The sequence below is a fragment of the Octopus sinensis genome, linkage group LG3 (genome assembly GCF_006345805.1).
Source record: "Octopus sinensis linkage group LG3, ASM634580v1, whole genome shotgun sequence".
Classification (NCBI taxonomy): domain Eukaryota; kingdom Metazoa; phylum Mollusca; class Cephalopoda; order Octopoda; family Octopodidae; genus Octopus; species Octopus sinensis.
In genome coordinates this window covers 127542653-127567652 of record NC_042999.1, presented here as the reverse complement: position 1 = coordinate 127567652, position 25000 = coordinate 127542653, and the positions used below count along the sequence as shown (strand labels likewise).

At 34.7% G+C, this 25000-nt stretch overlaps 1 protein-coding gene across 2 annotated transcripts in view; it reads right to left on the bottom strand.

Annotated features, from left to right (window-relative positions):
• LOC115209615 (nuclear hormone receptor family member nhr-48) overlaps positions 1-25000 on the bottom strand; it is a 325642-nt gene that overhangs the window by 174678 nt on the left and 125964 nt on the right. Inside the window, exons 3-4 of one of the 2 annotated variants that reach the window (XM_036501298.1) lie at positions 9542-10574; positions 9405-9511 (exon numbers count right to left, since the gene is read on the bottom strand). In XM_036501298.1, the coding sequence (XP_036357191.1) occupies positions 9405-9511; positions 9542-10444 (1010 nt within the window). In that variant the 5' untranslated portion in view covers positions 10445-10574. Of the gene's footprint in view, positions 1-9404; positions 10575-25000 lie in introns of both variants that reach the window. The other variant, XM_029778062.2, reaches the window with a different exon arrangement.

The following is a 25000-nucleotide window of genomic DNA, read 5'->3' as shown; positions in this document are numbered from 1 at the left end:
TTATCACTATGTGTTTACTCTGATGTTGTTACTTGTAATAAGCTGATGGATTTCCAAGCAGTGTTTATATCTTTAATGCTGCTGACACTGCCAGGTTGAATAGTACTGCCCAGGTGTTGAAACCATGGTGATATCTGTTTGGCAGCTGATGATGGGAATACAAGGAAGCACAAGCATGCACACATTGTTTCACACACAAAAACATTATATATATATATATATATATATATAGTTATCCGTAATAATGAAGGGTGAAATTAATTAATTTGGAATAATTATCAATTACACCAAGTAGTCTTCGGCATGTAAAAGCCTCATTCGAGGAAAATTTAAGTAATACTAAGCAATAAAGGGTTTAGCAACGAATTGCCTTACCACATACCGAATTTAGAAATAGCAGTCAAAGGGTTTTAGCTATTTCTTCTACTAAAAAGGAGATCTCAGTAAAAACAGCAATTTGAAGGCAGACACAAACAGGTAAGAGAGAATGAATTGACGGCAATCTATCATACATTTTTAAGTTATCTACGGACGTACGTTTCGAAATCAAGTTTTTAGGAAAGCATAAGAATCAAATATTAAATATTAAATAATTCTATCTTACCGAAACTTCTTTTCTCTTCAGCATAGAATAATATAATCATAAATGATTATATATTGAATTTTGAGATACTAGAAGGCACCAACTCAACTCAGTATCAGAGCGAGCTAGAATCCGCAACTAGTATCACCGAATTCAATTTGTGAATGAAACGATTGTGTCACCAGCCCCTTCCCACCCGCGTGTAGCCAAAACAAGATGCTGTGGTCATCTACTGAGATAAAATATGGTTATCCGTAATAATGAAGGGTGAAATTAATTAATTTGGAATAATTATCAATTACACCAAGTAGTCTTCGGCATGTAAGAGCCTCATTCGAGGAAAATTTAAGTAATACTAAGCAATAAAGGGTTTAGCAACGAATTGCCTTACCACATACCGAATTTAGAAATAGCAGTCAAAGGGTTTTAGCTATTTCTTCTACTAAAAAGGAGATCTCAGTAAAAACAGCAATTTGAAGGCAGACACAAACAGGTAAGAGAGAATGAATTGACGGCAATCTATCATACATTTTTAAGTTATCTACGGACGTACGTTTCGAAATCAAGTTTTTAGGAAAGCATAAGAATCAAATATTAAATATTAAATAATTCTATCTTACCGAAACTTCTTTTCTCTTCAGCGTAGAATACTATAATCATAAATGATTATATATTGAATTTTGAGATACTAGAAGGCACCAACTCAACTCAGTATCAGAGCGAGCTAGAATCCGCAACTAGTATCACCGAATTCAATTTGTGAATGAAACGATTGTGTCACCAGCTTTATTGCTTAGTATTACTTAAATTTTCCTCGAATGAGGCTTTTACATGCCGAAGACTACTTGGTGTAATTGATAATTATTCCAAATTAATTAATTTCACCCTTCATTATTACGGATAACCATATTTTATCTCAGTAGATGACCACAGCATCTTGTTTTGGCTACACGCGGGTGGGAAGGGGCTGGTGACACAATCGTTTCATTCACAAATTGAATTCGGTGATACTAGTTGCGGATTCTAGCTCGCTCTGATACTGAGTTGAGTTGGTGCCTTCTAGTATCTCAAAATTCAATATATAATCATTTATGATTATAGTATTCTACGCTGAAGAGAAAAGAAGTTTCGGTAAGATAGAATTATTTAATATTTAATATTTGATTCTTATGCTTTCCTAAAAACTTGATTTCGAAACGTACGTCCGTAGATAACTTAAAAATGTATGATAGATTGCCGTCAATTCATTCTCTCTTACCTGTTTGTGTCTGCCTTCAAATTGCTGTTTTTACTGAGATCTCCTTTTTAGTAGAAGAAATAGCTAAAACCCTTTGACTGCTATTTCTAAATTCGGTATGTGGTAAGGCAATTCGTTGCTAAACCCTTTATTGCTTAGTATTATATATATATATATATATATATATATATGAAATCGTCATCATCATCATTTAATATCTATTTTTCATGCTGGCATGGGTTAGACGGTTTGACATGAGCTGAGCAACTGAAGGGCTGTTCAGGCTTCATATCTATTTTAGCATGGTTTCTATGGCTGGTTGCCCTTCCTAATGCCAACCACTTTACAGAGTGTACTGGGTACTTTTACACACCACCAGCATGAGTGCTTTTTATGTAATTGATATATATAGAGAGAGATACACAATATGTGTGAAATTGAATGCGTGGATGCTTGTGCTTCCTTGTCTTGACATCATCTGATTGTTGTAAATGAGTCATATCCATATTTTGCAAAAACATATCTGGCCATAGGGAATTATCACCTGAGCAACAGAAAGGATTTCCAGCCACTGAAAAACTGGATCCTAAAATGATGATGATGATGATATATATATATCTATATATATTTATTTATCAATTAAGGCTACCATTGGTTTCCTGTTAAGAGAGAAATCCCTCAAAAACTAACAAGCATGTCACAGAATTGATAATTGTCAGCAGATTGTTTGATATTAACATGTGTGTGTGCACATACGCATGTACACACACACATATATTTATACATTTGTATCAATGCTTAATAACTATATATATCCATATCCATGCACTTACATACAGTTACATTCTTGTCCTTGAATTATTGTTTACAAATGTATTCCATTTAATAATAAAAATTGAAATTAAATATACCAAACTTTCTTACTAATTGTTTTTATTGTTTTATTTAAGAAACAAATTCACTTTTAAATTAAATCTGTCAAAATAAAAGAAACATACATGTACTGACAACAAGAACAAAAATATGCAGCTTTTATTGTCTCACTAACTTGGTAATAACTATTATTAACATTTTGTTGATAAAAATAACCACCCCTCCGCGTGTTCGAGGACGAACTAAATTTAAATGGAGACAATGTGTCGAAGTAAATCTAAGCTTAATTTCTCACACAAGTAAAATGTGGAACAGAGTATAATAAATAAATAAACAAACAAATAAAAGGAAGAAGAAAGGAAGAAAAGAAAGTAGTAAGGAAAGAAGGAAAGCAGTAAGAAAAGAAAAGTGTTAATAAGGGTCAATGTTTTTCTATTACTCATTTTGAAAACTTATAATTTCTTTCACTAGTCACATTATTAAAGCATACAACAACACTAGGCACAAGGCCTAAAATTTGGAGGAGGGAGGTTGTCAATTACATTGAGCCCAGTACTCAACTGGTACTTATTTTATCAACCCAGAAAAGATGAAAGACCAAGTCGGCCTTAGCAAAATTTGAACTCAGAACATAAAGACATAAAGATGAAATGCACTAAGTATTTCATCTGGCATGCTAACAATTCTGCCAGCTTGCCACCTTAATTATGATGATGATGATGATGACAGTCCTTTCTGCTACAGGCACAAGGCCCGAATTTTGGGGGAGGGAGTAAGTCGGTTACATTGACCCCAGTACTCAACTGGTACTTATTTTATTGACCCTGAAAGGATGAAAGGCAAAGGCGACCTCAGTGAAATTTGAACTCAGAACATAAGGCCAGATGAAATACCACTTAGCATTTAGCCCAGCATGCTAACAGTTCTCCCAGCTCAATCCTTTCTACTATAGGTACAAGGCCTGAAATTTGTTGGGAGGGGCTAGTTGATTACAACAACTGGAAATTATTTCATTGGCCCTAAAAGATTGAAAGGTAAAGTCGACAGAATTGGTTGATTAATTCAACTCTAGTACTTCACTGGAAACTTATTAATACCTTGACCCTGAAGGAGGAAAGGAAAATAGTCTCTAGTGGTAATTGAACTCAGAATATAAAGGAGAGAAGGAGGTTATAAGAGAAAATGAAGTCAGAGATGCAAGGATTTGTGGATAGAGTTTTTTTGTTTTACATAGATAATGTGAAATAACAAGTGTGTTCTCTCATTCCTTTCTAGCCTAAGTCTGCTCTATTTAGAAAACATTAGACCAAAGAACATGCATTGTATAGCCAGCTTTTGTAAATCATTATTAAATAAAGGAGACAACAGTGAAAATGTGGTTGCATATATATTCTACAGCTTTGTATTATTTGAAGGTTTCAAAATTCGAAGTAGTAACAGTAGAAGAGCTAGTAATATTTGTAGATGTGGTGGTGATGGGAGAAATAGTGGTTGCCTCTGCATGTGTGAGAGAGAGAGAGAGAGAGAGAGAGAAAGAGTGTGTGTGTGTGTGTAAGGATGAAAGAATGTTGTATGAGTTTTATGGTGTGAGAGTGTATCAAGTGTAAGCTATACTGAGGAGCATGGGTGGTAGAGAGAAAAAGTGAGAGAGAGAGAGAGAGAGAGAGAATGTGTGTGTGTAATATGAATGGAAAAAGAGCAAAGGAAAAGGGTTGTAGTATGTTTGGAGGGCAGCCCACCTACACTATCTTCCCACCTCCCATTCATAAAGGGGGGGGGGGCAAAAATAAAGGAAACATAGATTCCAACTGGCAGCAGTAAAGTGTTAAAGAGTATTGTATTGTTGAAATTATTTCACCACCAACATCGCTATATAATATGGCCAGCTGAAAGAATTTTAAAATAAAAACAGTAATAATAAAGAAAAACTAAATAATAAATTTTAAGAAAGAAAGAATGGGATTTACTATATGCATAATTCCATTATTTGCAATATATTGGGTCATCCCATAAATAATGCAGTTTTTTCAATTGCATGAACTTGGAGGAGGACAGGATAAACTACCTGCATCAACTTGCTATAAAAGCAGGCAATAAATTTACCTTGTCCTTATTTTTAGTGCAAGTTTTGAAGAGTGAAGTTCAATTTTAACAGTTATTTTTTCAAAGCTATAATGGAAGTGACAAAGGAGCATATTCTGCATATTTTGCTTCATGAGTTCAATAAAGGCAACAACACAACGGAAAGTGTGAGGAATATTAATGCAGCATATGGGGATTAGACAATAAGTGTAAGCCAGTGTCAATGGTGGTTCCAGAAATTCAGAGCCAGAAACTACAGCCTAGAAAACGAGCCTTGTCCTGGAAGATCTGTAGAGCTTGATGACGATGCCCTGCAAACCTTAGTGGAACAAAATTCCATCGTAATTGTTGAGGAACTAGCAGAGAAGCTTGGATTTGGTCATTCAACCATTCATTGACACCTATGTGCCATCAGAAAAATGACCATCTTTGGTTTCAAGATGAAGGTGTTCTTCCATCAGGATAATGCTTGGCCACATACAGTGAAGATGACATTCCAACCACCATATTTGCCAAACATTGCTCCATCTGATTATCATTAATTCTGCAGTCTTCAAAATTATTTGGACGGAAAACATATGAACTCTAAGACGAAGTCAGAACAGTACTGGAGGAATATTATTCATCACGGACAAGTGAATTTTGGAAGAGGGGACTTGCATGCCTACCAGATAGATGAAAGAGCATTGTAGAAAATGAAGGAGAGTATAAAAAAAACTGCATTATTTTTAGGATGACCCTATAAAATAAATACCTTTTCTATATTGTGATGTTATTTCAACATACAGAACCTAAGAATATGCCAACTAACAAAAACAAAATGTATTATAGATAACAGGATGTGTTGAGCAAACTTTTGCTATACTTTAAATATTGTAAATGTATGTTTGAGGTGGGGTGGAGATTGGGGGGGGGGTAACATATCACACAGATAAGTATTTAAATGAAATACTAAAATTAAATTTACAAAGAAGAGTAGAGTAAATACAGTAGGCTCAAGTTAGCCGTAAATAAATATTTACAGAAATCACTCTATAATGCTAAGTTTACAAATGGTCCTGTAGATTTAAGCCATGGTTATAATAAAAACAGTCACAGAAAAAATCTTATTATATGTGAAATACGTTTTTGTTTTTATTTTATTTTTGCTTTCAAAACTCCACTTTTAATATAAACAGGTATTACTTAAACACAAATTATAGCTATAACATAAAATCCAAGACGTAACGAATTCTGTTCCATAGATAATAATATTTGATTAACAACTTAATACTAATGTAAGAAAGTAGCTCGCTGCATCAAAAGAATGACAGCCTTATCATGTTTACGTGAATGGAAGGACATTCCATGCCAAAATGTTGGTATAATACACATAGATACAAGCACTAAAATGCTTTCCAAGACATCTTTGTTTGTTATGTATAATCTTACATATGCATGATTGAGTGAACAGATCTTATACTCATCAAGAAGTCATTGATAGTACTGTAGAGAGCAATATTCCTGGCTTGAATTTGATTCAAATAATGTGATTTGATCTCTCTTACCAGTATTAACAGTCTGGTTACTACCACAAAGATGAGAACGTAAAGTAAGTATGCTGGAATATGAAACAAGCTTGCAAGTAAGGAGCTTGTTATGAAATACTAAATCCTTGACTGATAAACAAGTTGGATGAGATTACTCTACAGAAATAACTTCAGTTTGCATTTACATATAATAACAGGAAACTAAATTTAATTGGATCGAAAATTTTAAAAAGTATCGAAATAGGATTTGTGGAAATATTCAAGCAACAAGTTGTTAAAATGAAAAATGTTTTTATAAACAATCATACAGAAACAAGCATTTTCCCAAAAAAAATTAGATTTCAGTGTGTCTGTTTATGTGTCAGAAAAGTTGGTAATTTGAATGCAATAACTGATATCAACCATCAAAATCCAAATAAATAAAGTTAAATTGGAAGTCTCTCATAATTTCTCTTTAACTTGATCATAAGGTGGAATGTTAAGACTCAGACAGCTGCTTTCAACACAAACCATTCTCAAAACAATTAAATATTGTCACATTTTAAATATATTAAATCTACTACATTAACCATTAACATTAAAGGATTGATCTACATTAACCTTTTAAAGATAAGCAATTTTAAGATAAGGCATCCATATGTAACTGGTTTAAGAGCCAAGTATTGCATATAAATGTGCCTTTAATGTTGATAATGTTCAGTCCAAGTTTTATAATAACTTGGGTTACTGAGGTTTCTCTCAGCTTTGTCAAAGGTTTTGTTAAATAACAAGATATATGTGTGCAATTATGTTCAGAGACATCACTTAGAATATATGCTTTTTGTTTCTTGTAGAAAAAAGAAAAACAAAACCCTGTAAATTGTTGTACAGATGTTCTTTGACAACAACAATGCAATAAAAAAAATCCTTCATTTAGGTAAAATTATGAAATAGATATTTATTTCTGCTAAATAAAAGGACTGTACTTGATTATTTGTACCCTACTATTTACAAAAGTACACAAAAAAGTGAGCTCCTTTTATCTGTCTTTTCTGTTTCTAATATTGCATAACTAAGCTCACATTCAATATTTCTGTCTATAAATAGGTATCACTAAAGGGTTCCATAAAAGGGAGACAAGCATAATTTGACCAAGCAAAAGTCCACTTTTTGCTTGACTATTTTCCTATCAAAATACATTCTTTCCACAGACAATTATATATCACTTGAAAGTTATAGACGTGAACTTTTTCTCTTATACTTTTGATTAAAATCCAACACTTACTTACCATGTCAGGTTCCCTCAATCACACTCATATTTCCACCCATTCACAGTTTGTCCCATTTTTTGTTTTCGACTGCACTAGAGCACTATAACTCAATTTGAGTTGAGAATGAAAGTCATTAAGAGGACCCTTTTTTTTTTGCTTTATTTGGATATAAAAGTCAATGGGGATAAGTCAGATAATCACTATGAAACATAAAAGTGAAAACTTTATTGTAAACTTTCACTTAGAAAAGAACAAACTTTCTGCAAGATTTTTATACCATAAGAAAAATTTCTCATGAATTTAATACAGCCATTGCTGATGATGCAAAAGTGCAAAGTCAATAAAAAGGAGACTACCACAGCTGCTCATATAGGATTAACAATACTGATACTATTTGTCAAACTAATGTATTCCACATAACAAGTGCTGAAACAGAACACAAATCCAATGCTTCAAATATCAAGTTTGAGTCAGAATTTCAAGAAATGGATGAATTAATTGCTATAAAAAAATACACTAAATTGAGCTCAAAATTAGTATGGAATCAGCATATTTGGAATTTTGTTTATTCCCTCTCTCTGTTTTAATGTATAGAGAGGGAGGTCCAATTTTTACCTAGCGCATATTCTTGTACATGTAAATTCCATTTTTCTTTGAAGAATATTGGCCAAATTTCACCAATAAAAATCATATTATGCAATGAATATTATTTTGTAGACTATTAAAGTCTGATGTGATGTTCTTTTTCTCCCCAATTTTGAATATAGTCAGATAATCTGTAGTAGTGTTTACGTTTTCACAAGTAGTGCTGATTTGTTTGGGGGGTTTTCTCTCTCTCTCAATCCCTCTAACGAGTTTGCTGCAAGTTACAGATGTTTTTAATGCTAAAAACACGAAATTAGTTTTCACATTTTGTTCTTTTTTTTAATCTAAGTCTACATGCAATTTTGAGAAAAGTAGTAGGTGGTTGTGGGATGTGCTAGGAACAACAGCTAAATCTCCCTTAAATCTCCATCTTTTCGTTTTAAAATATTTTGAATCCTCACCCCACAAGTCTTCTCCCATTGTTTTTAAAGGCTTAGTTTAAAAAAAGCCAAAATTGGTCCAGGAAGGTGAAGGGGGAGATCATAAATTTTCAAAAGTTTTTTTTCATAAAAAGCTTCCCACCATTATTTCCAAGGTTGTAATGAAAACAAAATTGGAAAAATTCTCATCAAAATGAGAAAATCCAACTTATGTGGGCATCCTGATCCAAAACTCTACTGTTTATAGCCATTTTTAATTGTCCATTAAAATTTAATTGAAATGGTACCATGTTCCAAAATCTCTGGATTTATTTAGTTCTATACCTACTACAAATGTGCCCCTTCTGGATTGAACTTTGGGATTTAATAAGGTCTGAAAACCTCATGAAATCAGCTGGTTGTTACATGCAAAAAAATAGGCTTTACGTAAATATTTTTAAAAACTGCTGAAACAAAAATTTCATTTTCAAGAACTAGCAAATAAAAAAAAAAAAAGGCAACTGCTATGCCATAGACACTATTAATTTGTATATGATTATCACCTCAGTTTCAAAGATATGACATTACAAATATGGCTAATTATTCATTTAGACTTAATTGGGCAAGATTTCAACCAATTTGCTGACCATTCCAATTGTCATATTTCCTAAAATATTCATCTAAATTTCACAAATGTTTCTTTGGATGTTCTCCAAAGAAAGGTACGGTGGAAGTTAGATTTACATATTTTCAAAAATTCATAGTGATGCCTACTATAAAAGTTAGGAAACAATTTTGTTAAAGCAAGTCAAAGCACAATAATACAAATATAAAAGCAGGACTCACATTTTTATAGCAGTATCCATTCTACCTAAATTTTCGTCAGGATAAACTGTCAATTTACTTCCATCAGCATCTCCAAGTCCAACATTATGTCCCTGTCTCGCCATCATGTTTTCTGTTGATGGTGAAGAGACCATCATGGAAGGTGATGACACCAACATTTTATTTGATAAAGCCACATCTTCTGGTGACATACGTGAGTCTTTTGGATAGAACAATTCATTGGAGATAGAATCCACTATGCCATTTTGATTCAGTACCTGACTTTCTAAAGAGCGTGACAACATCTTATCATAGGATCCAACAAAAGCATCTTTATATATTAAATTGTCATTCTGGTTTGACCCCTTTCCTGACAAATCTTGATATTCATATTTAATCATCTGAGGATCAATAAGGCTAGATGTGAGTGAATATTGCTTAGCATTCAGTAAAAGAGCTTTACTTGACTCTTCATCAAGGTCCATCATTTTCTGATTATGGTTATCTGATGGCAGAGAGTGTCTTCTGTCTATAAGTGTTTCATAATTAGGCCGGTTAGTCAATACTTGATGGCTGTCACTGTTAACTGAATGCACCTGATTGGAACCTGATTCATATGTAGCACGAACAGGACCTAGGTACTGGTGGTGTTGAGCATTATCAGTAAGAGAGTGATGGCTACGGTCCTGCACCCCATCATTGTAACTAGAATGGTTATCTAACAACTGATGTCCAGAGGGTTGGTGATGAGTATCCGGTGTCATTGATCGATGATTCCGATCTTGAAGGTTTCCATTAAAAGTGGGACGACTTTCCATAATGTGATGACCAATTAATGAAAGATGATTAGTTCGACTACATTCTTGCAGCTCATAAGCAGGCCGGTTCATTGTGTAGATGTCGTCTGTCATTGGGGGTATGGTGTTAGTATAAGCTAGATTCCCTTCGTTAGTCACTACTTCACCACCATTCTCTTCAAGAGCTTCATTTTTACTAGTGTTTGTCTTTGTTAAAGGCCCATCTAAGGCTAAAGTATGCCCTTTGCTGGAAGGCCTTTCCATTCCAGCAGTAGGCGGCTTCAGTCTCTAGCCTTAAATTTTTTTTCTCCTTTGGAAGACAGAAGTTATCAGGTCACCAGTTAAATGTCCTTTCTATAGCGGTTGCCGGCAAGAATCAAAAATATCCAGTAATCTGAAAAGAGAGAAAGAAATAACAAAATTGAGAGAACAGACAACTAATAAATATGCTTCAAAAAAGTAGCAGTAGTAATTTCTAACATAATAATAATAATAATAATAATAATAATAATAATAATGATAATAATAATAATAGAAGATGCAGTAAATAGTGAGAGCATCACCATCCTTTGGAACTTCCCAATACAAATAGACAGAAAAACTGACTTCAATCAACCAGGCATTGTAATCAAGGACTATAACAGAAACTTGTCTGTTAATAGATATGTCTGTGCCACAAGATCAAAATGTCTCAAGAAAGGAGTATGAAAAGCTTTCTCACTATAAAGATCTGCAAATTGAAATCACAAAAATGTGGAAACTTAGTACTACGATAATACTAGCAGTAGTAATTGGTGCATTAGGAATGATAAAGAAGGGAGCTGAGAAGTATATCAAGCAACTCCCTGGTAACTCTAATCTCCATAAACTACAAAAGATAACCTTGATGATGTACAGCCCATATGCTAGGGAAAGCGCTCCCCATCTAAAATGTAATAAATGTGGTGATAATTTTAGCATGCATAGCAAAACAAAAGTGCCCTTGCTACCCCAGAAAATGCTCAGTACTAAGGCAGTGAAAATAAAGTTATAATGAAAGGAAACCACAAATAATAATAATAATGATGATGATGATGATGATGATAATGATTTCAAATTTTGGCACAAGGCCAGCAATTTTGGAGGAGGGGATAAGTCAATTCATCAACCCCAGTGCTCAACCAGTACTTATTTTGTCAACCCTAAAGGGATGGAGGGCAAAGTTGACCTTGGTGGAATTTGAACTCAGAATGTAAAGACAGGCAAAATGCCGCTAAGCATTTTGCCCTGCATGCTAATGATTCTGCTAGCTCGCCACAGCTTAATAATAATAATTTTTAGCATAGACTTAATTTTTGATTTGCCTATATATATATATATATATATATGTAGCGAGAGAGAGAGAGAGAGAGAGAGAGAGAGAGAGAGAGAGAGAGAGAGAGAGAGAGAGAGAGAGAGAGCGAGAGAGAGAGAGAGAGAGAGAGGCAAATCAAAAATTAAAAATAACAAAACAAAAGTCAAAAAGATGTACACATGGAATGTATTAGCTTGATGGTCAGTATAAGATGGAAAAAAGAGTGGGTGTATAATGTTTTGAGCATGGCTCTTCATCAGAAAGAGAATGGAGGAAAGGCCCAGAGAAAGAAGAAAGTCTATGAAAAGCATGTGCATGAATACATGGCTGAAGTGACCACACACACATCTTTTACCTTTTGTCTCAGTCATTAGACTATGGCTATGCTGGGGCACCACATTGAAGAAATTCTAATTGAATGAATTGACCTCAGAACTTTTGTCTTTCAGTCAGGTACTTATTCTATTGGTCTCTTTAGCCAAACTGATGAGTTACAGGGATGTAAAAACACTAACACCAGTTGTCAAGTGGTGGTTAGGGACAAACAAACAAAGACACACACATATATATATATGTATATATATATATATATATATATATATATCATCATCATCATCATCGTTTAACGTCCGTTCTCCATGCTAGCATGGGTTGGATGGTTCGACCGAGGATCTGGGAAGCCAGAAGGCTGCACCAGGCTCCAGTCTTATCTGGCACTGTTTCTACAGCTGGATGCCCTTCCTAACGCCAACCACTCCGTGAGTGTAGTGGGTGCTTTTTACGTGCCACCTGCACAGGTGCCAGGCGAGGCTGGCAACGGCCACGGTCGGATTGGTGTATTTTATGTGCCACCGACACGGAAGCCAGTCGAGGCGGCGCTGGCATCGGCCACGAGCCGGATAGTGCTTTTTACGTACCACCAGACCAGGGATCCTGGCTGGTTGATTTCGATTTCGATTTCGCTTGCCCCAACATGTCTTCGCAAGCAAAGGGAGTCGGCATGGGTGCCTGTCGTACGGTTGGATTGGTGTATTTTACGTGCCACCGACACGGAAGCCAGTGGAGGCAGCGCTGGCATCGGCCACGAGTCGGATAGTGCTTTTTAGGTACCACCAGACCAGGGATCCTGGCTGGTTCAATTCGATTTCGCTTTCGCTTGCCCCAACATGTCTTCGCAAGCAAAGGGGGTTGGCATGGGTGCCTGTCGTCGGATGAGGTTCTATATCGACTTCGCTTGCCTCAACAGGTCTTTGTGTCCAAGGGAGGAAAGGCATTCATAAGTGGGCTGGGCTCACTTGTCCTGCCTGGTCTTCTCACGTACAGCATATTTCCAAAGGCATATTTCCAAAGGGCATGACAAGCTTCTTTCAGTTTCTATCTACCAAATCCACTCACAAGGCTTTGGTTGATCTGAGGCTATAGTGGAAGATACATGCGCAAGGTGCCAACTCTGCTTGCCTAGTTTACCAGGCTGATAAAAGCAGGTTCATATCTTATTTGATAATGATTGTTTTGTAGTAGGATGAGACACCAGTTGTAAAACTCTTTTCGCAACAAAAAACAAAAAAAAAACATCCAGTGTGGTAAGTAGCTTATTTTACCAACCACATGGTTCCGGGTTCAGTCCCACTGCGTGGCACCTTGGGCAAGTGTCTTCTACTATAGCCTCGGGCCGACCAAAGCCTTGTGAGTGGATTTGGTAGACAGAAACTGAAAGAAGCCTGTCATATATATGTATATATATATGCATGTGTGTGTATATGTTCGTGTGTCTGCGTTTGTCCCCCCAGCATTGCTTGACAACCGATGCTGGTGTGTTTACCTCCCCGTAACTTAGTGGTTCGGCAAAAGAGACCGATAGAATAAGTACCAGGCTTACAAAGAATAAGTCCTGGGATCGATTTGCTCGATTAAAGGCGGTGCTCCAGCATGGCCATAGTCACATGACTGAAACAAGTAAAAAAAAGGTTTTAAAAAAAAGTAAAAAGTAAGATCTTCTACCATAAGATTCATGGATATAAAACAACACGTGTGTGCCCTACCATATAAATAGGAGCATGTACATGCTCACACTTACATGAGGGTGTCTTATTTTGATGTGTGTGTGTGTGTGTGTGTGTGTGAAAACACTATCCATCAACTTCCTCAAATAGTATTTAAAACAAATTAGGAAAGGTTTATGGAAATACTATTTTGAGTCTATTAAACGCTTTCTGTGCAACAAATAACAAATGGTTATGATAATGACGACAATGATGATAATAATGATAATGATTACGGAGGTAATGATACTACATGCAGAAGTGATGATGATGGTGGTGGTAGTGGTGGTAATGATGATGATGATTATGGAGGTAATGATACTACAAACAGAAGTAATGATGACGATGATAATGGTGGTGGTGGTGGTGGCGATAAGATGGACAAGGTGGTGATGATGATGGGCTTACAAAGCCACATTAAAATATATGCCTTAACCTTTTACTTATATCTCAAGCACAATTCAGAAAACGTATACAAACATCAACTTACACACACACACACACATTCATTTATTCATTCATACATACATACACACAATGAAAGATAAAAGGAAAATATTAATAGAAAAATTTTTTTTAATGTAAAACAAAACAAAAACAAAAAACAAACAAATAAAAGAACTGGTATTTTGCAGTTGCTTTTAAGAAATAAACTTTCAAAAGGTTATCATCAACATTATCTGAGCATCATCAGAATGCTTGACATCCAAGCAAAACACAATAATAATAATAATAATAATAATAATAATAATAATAATAATAATAATCCCCATCACAACAACAACAATTGACAGAAATCAGTTATCAATGAAATAAATCAATATCACATCACAAAACTTGACCCTTCTTCATTAGTTTTTTGTTGTTGTTCTTTTTTCCATTTTATCAAATCTGTTTATGTCTGTATATTTTTTTATATTGATTTATTTTTACATTTTTTTTTTTGTTGCTGTTGTTGTTTGACGTCGCCAACCCCACCTGCTCAACTCCTCTCCAGTAAACAATATAAACAGCACTTCTGATTAAGGAGGTCTGTACTGCTGCACTTTGTATAATAAACTAACTAGATTTGCAATACAAAGAAACAAATACAGAACATGGGAGGAAAATAAGGAAGCAAAACAAGCAACAACAACAACAACAACAAAAGAAAACACACAAAATAAATAAATGAATTGTAATCTATCATACTAGTTGAAAGAAAGATAGTAATCTTCAATGATATTAGAGTATCATGATGAAGATGATGTATGCCTGAGACTCAAGAGAGATGTATTTTGAGCCCATCTAACCTAATGCTTGTATGGCAGGAAAGGAAAGCTACTGCTGGTGATGATGATCTAGCGCCTTCATCAGTCAAAACTGACGATTCCTCTGCACATGTATGTACAAGCCTGGGCAAGATTTTTCAAGGAAGACTAGCAGCTGCCTGTGTATGCAAGCCTCCCCACTCTATCTCCATACCACTGATGATTGACTGTGAGAAAGGTTGCCAATTTAGGCCAATGCAGTCTCGCACAAATGTTGTCACAGCCATTACTGTCAGCATCCATAAGATCTCAAACAGATACCACAAGGCAGTTCTCCCCAACACTCAAACAGTTCCACCAGCCTATGACCCTAGATGATTGACTCTAAGACAATACAAACGTACCCCCAGTAACACCAATGATGTTTTAAAACAGTAGTTCTCAACCATTCATTAACAGGCCCTTAAAATGCTACCATAGATCCCCAATTTATAATTTTGTTTGCATCGACCCCCAAGAATTATATATGGACCCTCAGGGGTCATATGAACTGGTTGAGAACCAGTTTTAAAAGAAATGGCACTCAATGAATGGGATATAATAATTTTTCTTGGATAGCACAATTGCTCAGGGGTTACATTTCTAAGAGGTTTTGAACTTGAAATTTCTGAGGTGCTGTGGTAAATCCAAGAGATGGTATGGTAAATCAAACCTCCAAGTCTAATTGGTCATTTTTATTTTATTTTATTTTTTTCACTATAAGGTGCTAATTGATCATATTCACTATAAGGTGCTAATTGATATATATTTTTTTCACTATCTGGGCTAATTGATCACTGATCAAGGAAGCATTCTGTTCAACCACAATTGACCAGCTTGGACAGATAGGCCTGCAATCAGTAAAAGTAAGTAGGGGCAATGGTACGCTGAGCTTTCATCTAGTAATAGACTAACAATGGTTGAATGGAATGGACAAGAAAAATACTCAGGACAAGCAATATGTTGTGAATGTCATCTGGTAGACAGAAATGTGTGTGTGTGTGTGTGTGTGTGTGTGTGTGTGTGGTGTGTGTGTGTGTGTGTGTGTGTGTGTGTGCTCATGTTTATGTGTTTGACACAACAAACTTAATTAATAGCAAGACATTTGTGTGGTAATGGTAACATAGACAAATGGTAAAAGAAAGCTAGACAGACAGATAGATAGATAGATAGATATAATAACCCTTTAACATTTAAACTGGCCAAATCTGGCCTGAATATTCTACCTGGTTTATGTTCAAACTGACCAGACTTGGCCTCTCACACCTACTCTACAATGTCATTCTAAAAATAAACAACCGCATTATTGAAATCTCAAAGCTATGAGATAATGCAACTGAAATAAGTATGGGGGGTGCTATGATCTACTAAAAAAAGCCTTGAAGGATTGTCCCAGCAAGTTCACAGTCCAATGTCAGAAAGCAGTAAAAGGAATAAACCACCAAACTTTTGGTTTTATAACAAAAAGGAAAACATTGGCAATTTGATGAAAGTTAACAGAGCAACATAAATTAATTTGCTGTTGTTTAATCTTGAATAAGCAGAGCTGTGACTATCCCTTTTTATTTTCTGTCTTTTTTTTCTCCCCAAAATAATGTATTTCATCGACAGATGCTTTTCCATTTTTTAAAACAGTAGACTGCAATTTGAGCAAGATTTAGCTATTTCTACAGGTCAAGTAACCATACAGAGATTGTCTTGTTGCACAGTATGAGATGTAAGATTCTGTTATTGTAAAAACTAGAAGGTATATTAAAAGAAGGAAAATGAAATAAGTAAAATTTATTTTGACAAGATATGAAGCATTTGTAGTTTTGATTAGGCTGTCAACTTATCCAATTTCTGAAACTTATCCCAAACTTCACTACCAATTGTAAATTCCACGTGAAGCTAGGCTGGTTTATTGTGTTTCTATGCATAACACATACATACATATTTATCAGCAATAAAGTGTGGTAGTAGAGCAATAAATCTGCCTGAGCTTCCTGCCAATTCTTTCCACCCCACTGCCAAGTTATAATCTGGCAACATACCGATGACAAAGAAACAGTACAGCTTTTTCTTTTTTCAATAGTACGAGTAACCTTTTAGTGTAGGATAATGCAGAGAATGTGCAAACAAATGGTTGGAAATAATAAGGGAATAAGTTCTTAAAACAGCAACTTTAACAGATCAAGAGAATCAGGAGTTACTAAAGCGATCTAGAATGTACCTAGTTACACACACACTTCTTAAATAAGAGATCCTCCTAACATTAAGCTTAAGTTTTTTTCAGTTCTAATTTATTTTAATGGTGTTGATATTTCTCAGAAATTTTTCTAGATAATTCTTAGCATTTTTTAATGTTTATTAACAAACAAATTTGGAGCAAAATTTTTATGACTTTATATGAAAAAAAAACAAAGATCATAATCTTCATATTCAAAGAAAATTAAACTTAATTGCAATTTTATTGATGTTTCTGAATATAGCTGGTCAAATTTGAGAGAATTTTGAAACAAATTAATGTGGGGATAGTCACTATAGTTCAAGCCATGCATCATAATGCTATCATTATTCACATTTTTATGCATATTATCTTGACAGAAAATATCTACCAAAATATTTCTCTCCAACTATTCCTCTCTCCTTTTTTTTTTTTTTTTTACACAACTTCCTTTTCTCAGCCTTAACTACTACATTTGTTTTTTTGTTTTTTTGTTTTTTTGCTTTTTTCCCCAAAGAAATAGTAAGCATAAGCATGGTTATCTGCTAAGAAGTTTGCTTCTCACTTGTATAACTTCGAATTCACTCCTACTGAGTGGCACCTTGGGCAAGTGTCTTCTATTATACCTTCAGGATGACCAAAACCTTGGAAGTGGATTTGAAATCTAAAAGAAGCCTGTTGTATATATGTATGTGTGCGTGTGTGTGTGTGTTACAGTCTCCTTGACTACATGTGATAGTTGTAACATGTCCCTTCACAAGGAACATTACCTTGCTAGGTGACAGGAAGGGCATCCAACTATTGAAAATCCACCTCAACAATTTTTGAACAGTCCATGCAAACATGGAAAAGTGGATGTTATATGATGATGATGATGATGATGATGATGGAACTTTCATCATAAATCCTTCTTAATCAAAGCAACTCAAAATACACAACACCTTTATAATCCCATCAAATTGACAGCATGACCTTTTTTTTTTATGCAATTCAGCTTTCGATGTGGTTTGTGCTGGTTCATTACGCTTGGACCATGATCGTTTTCAATTGATGTTATTGTAGACAATCTACTTTCCATTACCAGTGATGATTCATTTTAAAAAAAAGGTAAATTTTATTGCATTTGAGATGTGTTAAGTGAATCTCTTTCAATTTATGTGGAACCCAAATATCGAGCTTCTTAACAAGTGCAAGACATTTTAAGTGATTTTCAATTGTTGTCTGTGACACATATAACCTCTCTGCAATTTCTCACACAGTTATATGACTATCAGATTCAATTATGGCTTTGATTTGGTCATCAGTAGGTTGACCAGAACGTTGGTCATCATTGAGTGAAAAATCTCCAGAACGGAATTTCTTAAACCATTTCTGACATGTATGTTCTGTCAAGCAATTAACACCATAAACTTCACATCTCTTTATGAGCCTCAGCAGCTTTCTTGCCATTATAGAAATAAAAAAGCAAAATATGGCGAAAATGTTTGTTTTTACACTCCATATTAAAATTGACACTGAACTAACAACTGTAAATAAAATTACGAGCAATTTGCTTCTAAAGTAAGCTAAAAGTAATGGCTATCAAATGTCAAAAGGGAAAAAACTTGTAACATTGACAAAAGTCACTCAAAAAAATTGTAACTCTATCTACTTGCGAAAAACGAAATTATTTTCTTGCCAACCCAATACGACACTGCTTGTATGACAGTGAAAAACTCATCAACAACTACCACAAGTTGTCAAAACATGTAGACACAAACACACACAGACACCAACCAAATCCATTCACAAGGCTTTGGATGGCCTGAGGCAATAGAAGACACTTGCTTACGGTTTCATGCAGTGGGGCTGAACCTGAAACTATGTGGTTGGGAAGCAAACTATTTAACTATATAGCCATGCCATATATTAAATAAACTACACAAACAAATGTTCCTACAAACCACATAAAATGCCAAATGGCTGACAAGTGTGCTTCAAAAATATATCTATCATTGCAAAGACAGTAAAATAGTGAAACAAGTGAGAATCAATAGCCTAGAAGCAACATGTTGCAGCAGTTCAATAAGTATGTAGGAACCCTTGGCATTGTGATTCATAAGGTCTCTCAAATCAACACAGAATTTTAAAGGTCTCTCTTGTCAACAGATTGTAAACTCAGATGGCTGATGTAATCTAGAAATCAAAAACATGTAGGTACATAAACTATCAAAGAAAGATTTGAGAAACAAATAAATAAAAGAATGTAGCCATGTGAGGGAAACAAATAGGGCAAATGTGGCTGTGTGGTAAGAAGTTTGCATCCCAACCACATGGTTCCAGGTTCAGTCCCACTGCATGGCACCCTGGGTGTCTTCTACTGTAGCCTTGGGTCGACCAAAACCTTGTTAGTGGATTTGGGAGATGGAAACTGAAAGAAGCCTATTGTATGTGTATATGTGTATTTGTCCCCCACCATCATGCTTGACAACTGATGCTGGTGTGTTTATGTTCACATAACTTAGCAGTTTGGCAAGGGAAACTGACAGAATAACTACCAGGCTTTAAAAAAAAAACAAGTACTTGGGCCGTAGTCTAATGACTGAAACAAGTAAAACATAGAAAGATTCTTATGACAGAATGTTTTGAAGAAGTTCAGAATATTAACACTTTATTCAAATTTCCTTAAGGTTAAGCAAGAGACAAAAGTCCAGTTGTATGGGCAGGTAGTCTATGTCATAAATGACTCTCCCCAGAAAGGATATACAATAATCACTTGCCACATTGCAGTTCACCTACCACGCCCTCAAGTACATTGTGGATTTTTTTGCCTAATATATGTAAATTTATATTGCAGACTCTTCAGCATATCATGGGTTTCTGCAGCCGATAGATATTTATATTTTTTTTAGATTTTAATTATTTCTGTGGCAAAATAAGCATTTTTATGCCTATAAATTAATAAATAGAAATACAAAAATATATCAAAAGAAAATATATAGTGTACCACAGATGAGCAAACAAAGAATTGCACATACTGTATGGAAAATGAAACTCGGGAGGTGAGTGTGTGGTGTTTTGCATTTATAATAAAATATATACAAATCATAGAAATAATTTTAAAATATACAGTACAGTACTGTTTCTACTTCACTGATTTTCACCTATCGTGGGGAGTTTTGGAACATAACACCTGCAATAGCCGAGGGATTACTGTATTCTTTAATTTGTTGAGCTAAATAAACAAAAATGAAGTGATTGTGGTAGGATATGAACTCAGGTTATTGTGGTTCATGATCACAAGCATTCTAGTCATGACCACCACCAGACATAATGTATCTAGGACTATAACAATCAACGTGTCCTTTAATTTTTGAAACAGTGGGGAGCTATTTGAAGGTGATTTAGCTGCTGTTTCTGGTAGGTAGAGCAACCATGTAGAGGCTCCCTCAGCTCAATGTTTCAATAGCTGATAGTTTTATGCCTATACCCACATAGCCTCAAAGATTTAAAATAGATTTCTAAGGACAATGGAAATCCTAGCAGAAATCTTATCTTCAGTTCAATCTGACCATTTAAAAAAAAAAAAATTTATTTATTATTTATTTATTTATTTGTTAAGCTGCAGAGAATGTTACATGTGAGGAAAACCAATATCAATGTTAATGACCAGCTGATGTCAGTATGTAGTATGCATTGTACACTAACCAGTAAGTTACAGAGAAATCATCAAACCCCCCCTGAATCATTATGCGAGTGGCTACATAGTAACATATCTAGAGAGATGAATATGGGATAGAGTCTACAGGATATCGACCTTTTGCTGTTCAAGGGTCATAGGTTCTTATTTCATTACCAGCATCGCATGTATCCTTGAGCAAGGAACTGAACTATTCTTGCTGCAGTTTATAAAGCTGCATCACACCAGATACTGGGTGAGGAGGTAGGTGAGTTGGCAGCAAAGCACTGAAGTGACTGAAAAATCAATGAATAGTTAGTGGAGGAAGGCAAAGATGGAAAGAGGAAAACAGACGTGAACCAAATACGAACACAGCTGATCAATTGATTCGATAATGGATTCTAAATTCTCAAGATAACAGAAAAACTTTTCTATATTTTACACCGACTACTTGGGACAATTGTTTTATTGTGCTGATTGGCCATATTAGTGAGAATTTGGCATTGTAGCTAATAAACAAAAACGTAAATGAAATTTAAATTGTTTAACTATCAAATGAAAAAACATATATATATATATATATATATTATATTATATATATATATAGGCACAGGAGTGGCTATATGGTAAGTAGCTTGCTTACCAACCACATGGTTCCGGGTTCAGTCCCACTGCATGGCATCTTGGGCAAGTGTCTTCTGCTATAACCCCGGGCCGACCAATGGTAGATGGAAACTGAAAGAAGCCTGTTGTATATATATATATGTGTATATATATGTATATATATGTGTGTATATATATATATATATATATATATGTATATGTATGTGTGTGTGTGTGTGTGTATGTTTGTGTGTCTGTGTTTGTCACCCTAACATTGCTTGACAACCGATGCTAGTGTGTTTACGTCCCCGTCACTTAGCGGTTCGGCAAAAGAGGCCAATAGAATAAGTACTGGGCTTACAAAGAATAAGTCCCGGTGTCGAAAGGCAGTGCTCCAGCATGGCCGCAGTTAAATGACTAAAACAAGTAAAAGAGTAAAAGAATATATACAATGCAACAACAAAAAATTCTACCATGATGCAGGTGTAGTTGTATGGTAAAGAAAAGATGCTTGCTTTGCAACCATGTGGTTGCAGGCTCAGTCCTACTGTGTGGCACCTTGGGCTAGCGTCTTCTACTATAGTCCCAGGCCAACCAAGGCCTTGTGTGTGGATTTGATAGACAGAAACTGGAAGAAGCCCATTGTGTGTGTGTGAAGCTCTACTTGAGAACTGGTGTTGGTTTGTTTATGTCTCTGTAACTTAAGTGTCCAGCAAAAGAGACGATAGAATAAGTACTAGTCTTAAAAAGAAAGGAAAAAAAGAACATAGGTTCTGAGGTCAATTTGTTCAAGTAAATACTTGAAGTGTGGTGCCCAAGTATGGCCTCTGTATACTGACTGAGACAAGTAAAAGATAAAAGAGATGACATAGAAGAAAATGGAGGAGAAAAACAAATTTGCTAAATCATTTTTAAATATCCCAAAACTGTTTTTAAATATCTAAATGTTTAATAAGGGTTGTTATAACTCAGATTTCATTATCCTGTAACCATTAATTTCCTCCTTAAAGTGTATATTTACAATATTTATTATTATATATTTCTACATCATATTGCAATTTTTCATCATCTGTTGTGACTCATTCCTGGATATACATATTCCTAGACCCAATTCAAATTAGCAACATTTATTTCTAAACTAGCTGAAGTAAATTTAAATTCCCCTGTGCACTAAGCCACAGGCTTAAAATAAAATTTTAAAATAAAGGTTTCTTCTCAGGATCCAGTCTGGAATTGTGTATATTTTTGACACTTGATGACATTCAGACACTGAAGGAATCAAACAAACTAAAATCGATAATATAGATATAAATATTGTATATATACACTGAATGGATAAAATTAATAGAACAGAAAATTATAATCGTTAATGATTTTCAAATATAAATTTACATCTATTAAAGCTTTGAGTTGTTGAAGTAGATCACCAGTTATTAAAAGAAGGCAAATTATGCTTATCTCTTAAACATATCATTCATTAAAGAGTTATGATGAAAGCTGTCCATGCTGTCTCGTTGTCTCTCTATCTATCTACATATATTTATCTCTCTCTCTTTCAAGAAAGAGAGAGAGAGTGTGTGTGTGTATGTGTGTGTTGACTGCATTCCTTAATACAAAACTGAACATAACTTAAATATCCCAAGAACAATTTTTTCGCCATGAAACACATCCATAATCTGTTCTACAGCAACAGCAAAACACACACACACACACTAATAATTTCACATATCTAAGTGGTTCAGTCAGCACCTGGAGGGAAAAGGAGGGTAAGGGGCATTGTGTATGGTGGTGCAGGGACAGCTTAGTGGCAGACAACAACATCTAAGAATCAATAGCAACATATTGCAGAAATCCAATCTGTACATAAGCCGGTATCTCTGGTATTCTGAATCAGAGAATCAAAACAAGAATGTTTCTGTCAGCAGAAAAATACAAATGCAGAGGAAAGATGGATTTCAAAAATAGGAATAAAGGAAAAATAAACAAATAAGGAAATATATGATAATAATGGAAAAAAAAAAAGTGGAAAATGAGAAAGAAAAACTATTCACCAACGCCACTACCATCTTCCTCTTGCCCCATTCAACCAGCCTTAAAAACACTGCAGCTTCACAATAACTTTTAAAACAATAGTATATTGCTGACGTGTGAGAGAAGCAATGAAACAAAGATGGAACAGATAATAACACAAAAGCTGGAGTGAGACAAACATAAAAAGACACTCATACACATAGTAAAATAAAAACTATAATTTTTTTTTTTTTGATAGAACATTTAAGACAAATTATTGAAGTATTTACAAAATATTTCAATACTTTTTCTTTTAAGCTCTCAGGATATTGAATATTAGGGATAACAATATCGAAATGAAATAAGCAAAATTCTCTGGTGACTTCATTCAAATTTATTCAATATTTATAATGATTATTTTTGCTCAACTATGTTAAAATATCTAAATAAAACAAAACATAACTAAGCTATCATCTTCCACTTTTCTGTGTTTGCAGGGGTTGGATGAAATTTCATTGAAGCAGACTTTCTACACAGATACCCTTCTTGTCACGAGCCCTCACCTGTTTCTAAGTAAAGTAATATTTCCTTATGACCTGATGTGTTTTCTCAGAATATTGGAAACGAAAGACATCACCTGCATGATAGTGACACTCATTTACAACTATCATATGAAGTCAAGACAATGAGACAGTAGTACACACATACAATGGGCTTCTTTCAGTTTCCACCTACAAAATCTACTCACAAGTAGAAGACACTTAACCAAGGTACCATCCATGCACTGAGATCATGTGGTTGAGAAGTAAACTTTTTTTACAAGACACCTACATTGTGCCTAAGAACAGAGTAATTTCTTATTTGAAGCTCAACTTTAAAATGGTGAGGATAAAAGCCTTTTTGTTCTTCACCCCACCCCCCCCCCAAGTCTGATATTTTATATAACAAAAACCAACTAAAATGCTTTCCAGTTGGTTGGCTAGAGAGAAAGGTATTTCCTTTCTCAAGTAAGAAAGTAATCAAGACGAGCTTTGCTTTCATTAAATGAAACATGGTTTTATAATAATCTTCAATTTCTTTAATCTTGTTTAGATCCAAGAACAGGTTAGAGATATTAGTTTCTCTGACAAAAACGTAACAAGTTGCCAGCTAGACTAGATTCATGTTTAAAATTATGTTAGCAACTATTAACTAAGTAATATACCTTTCCAACATGATTGTGCTGAAGACAGTTAATACAAAGAATATGACTCATGTTTATAACAATGTAACAGTTTATCTACCACCAAAGCTTTGCTGCTATCTAAAATAATAAAGATAAAAAGACCCATTGCTATACTAAGTTCTCTCCCTACCTCTGTTACAACTATAATGAACTCTTACAACTTGCTCTAACATCAACCACAGTGTTTCTCATCTTAACACTAAGCAACCAAGTATATAGCATGTTATTTTATTTATATATTTTTTTTTTCAAAGAACTGCTGCCCTGAAATACCTTTTCCTTGCTGTGTATTTCCTTCCCAAAAAAGCAACCAGCAAAGCTTCTAAGCTTCAAGCTCCATATATCAATTCCCACAATGTAATGCTTGATTTCAACTTACTGATCACAGAATATTGTCTGCTGTCTGCAATCCCACAAAGAGCAGTACTATTTCTCTCTGGAACACATACATACA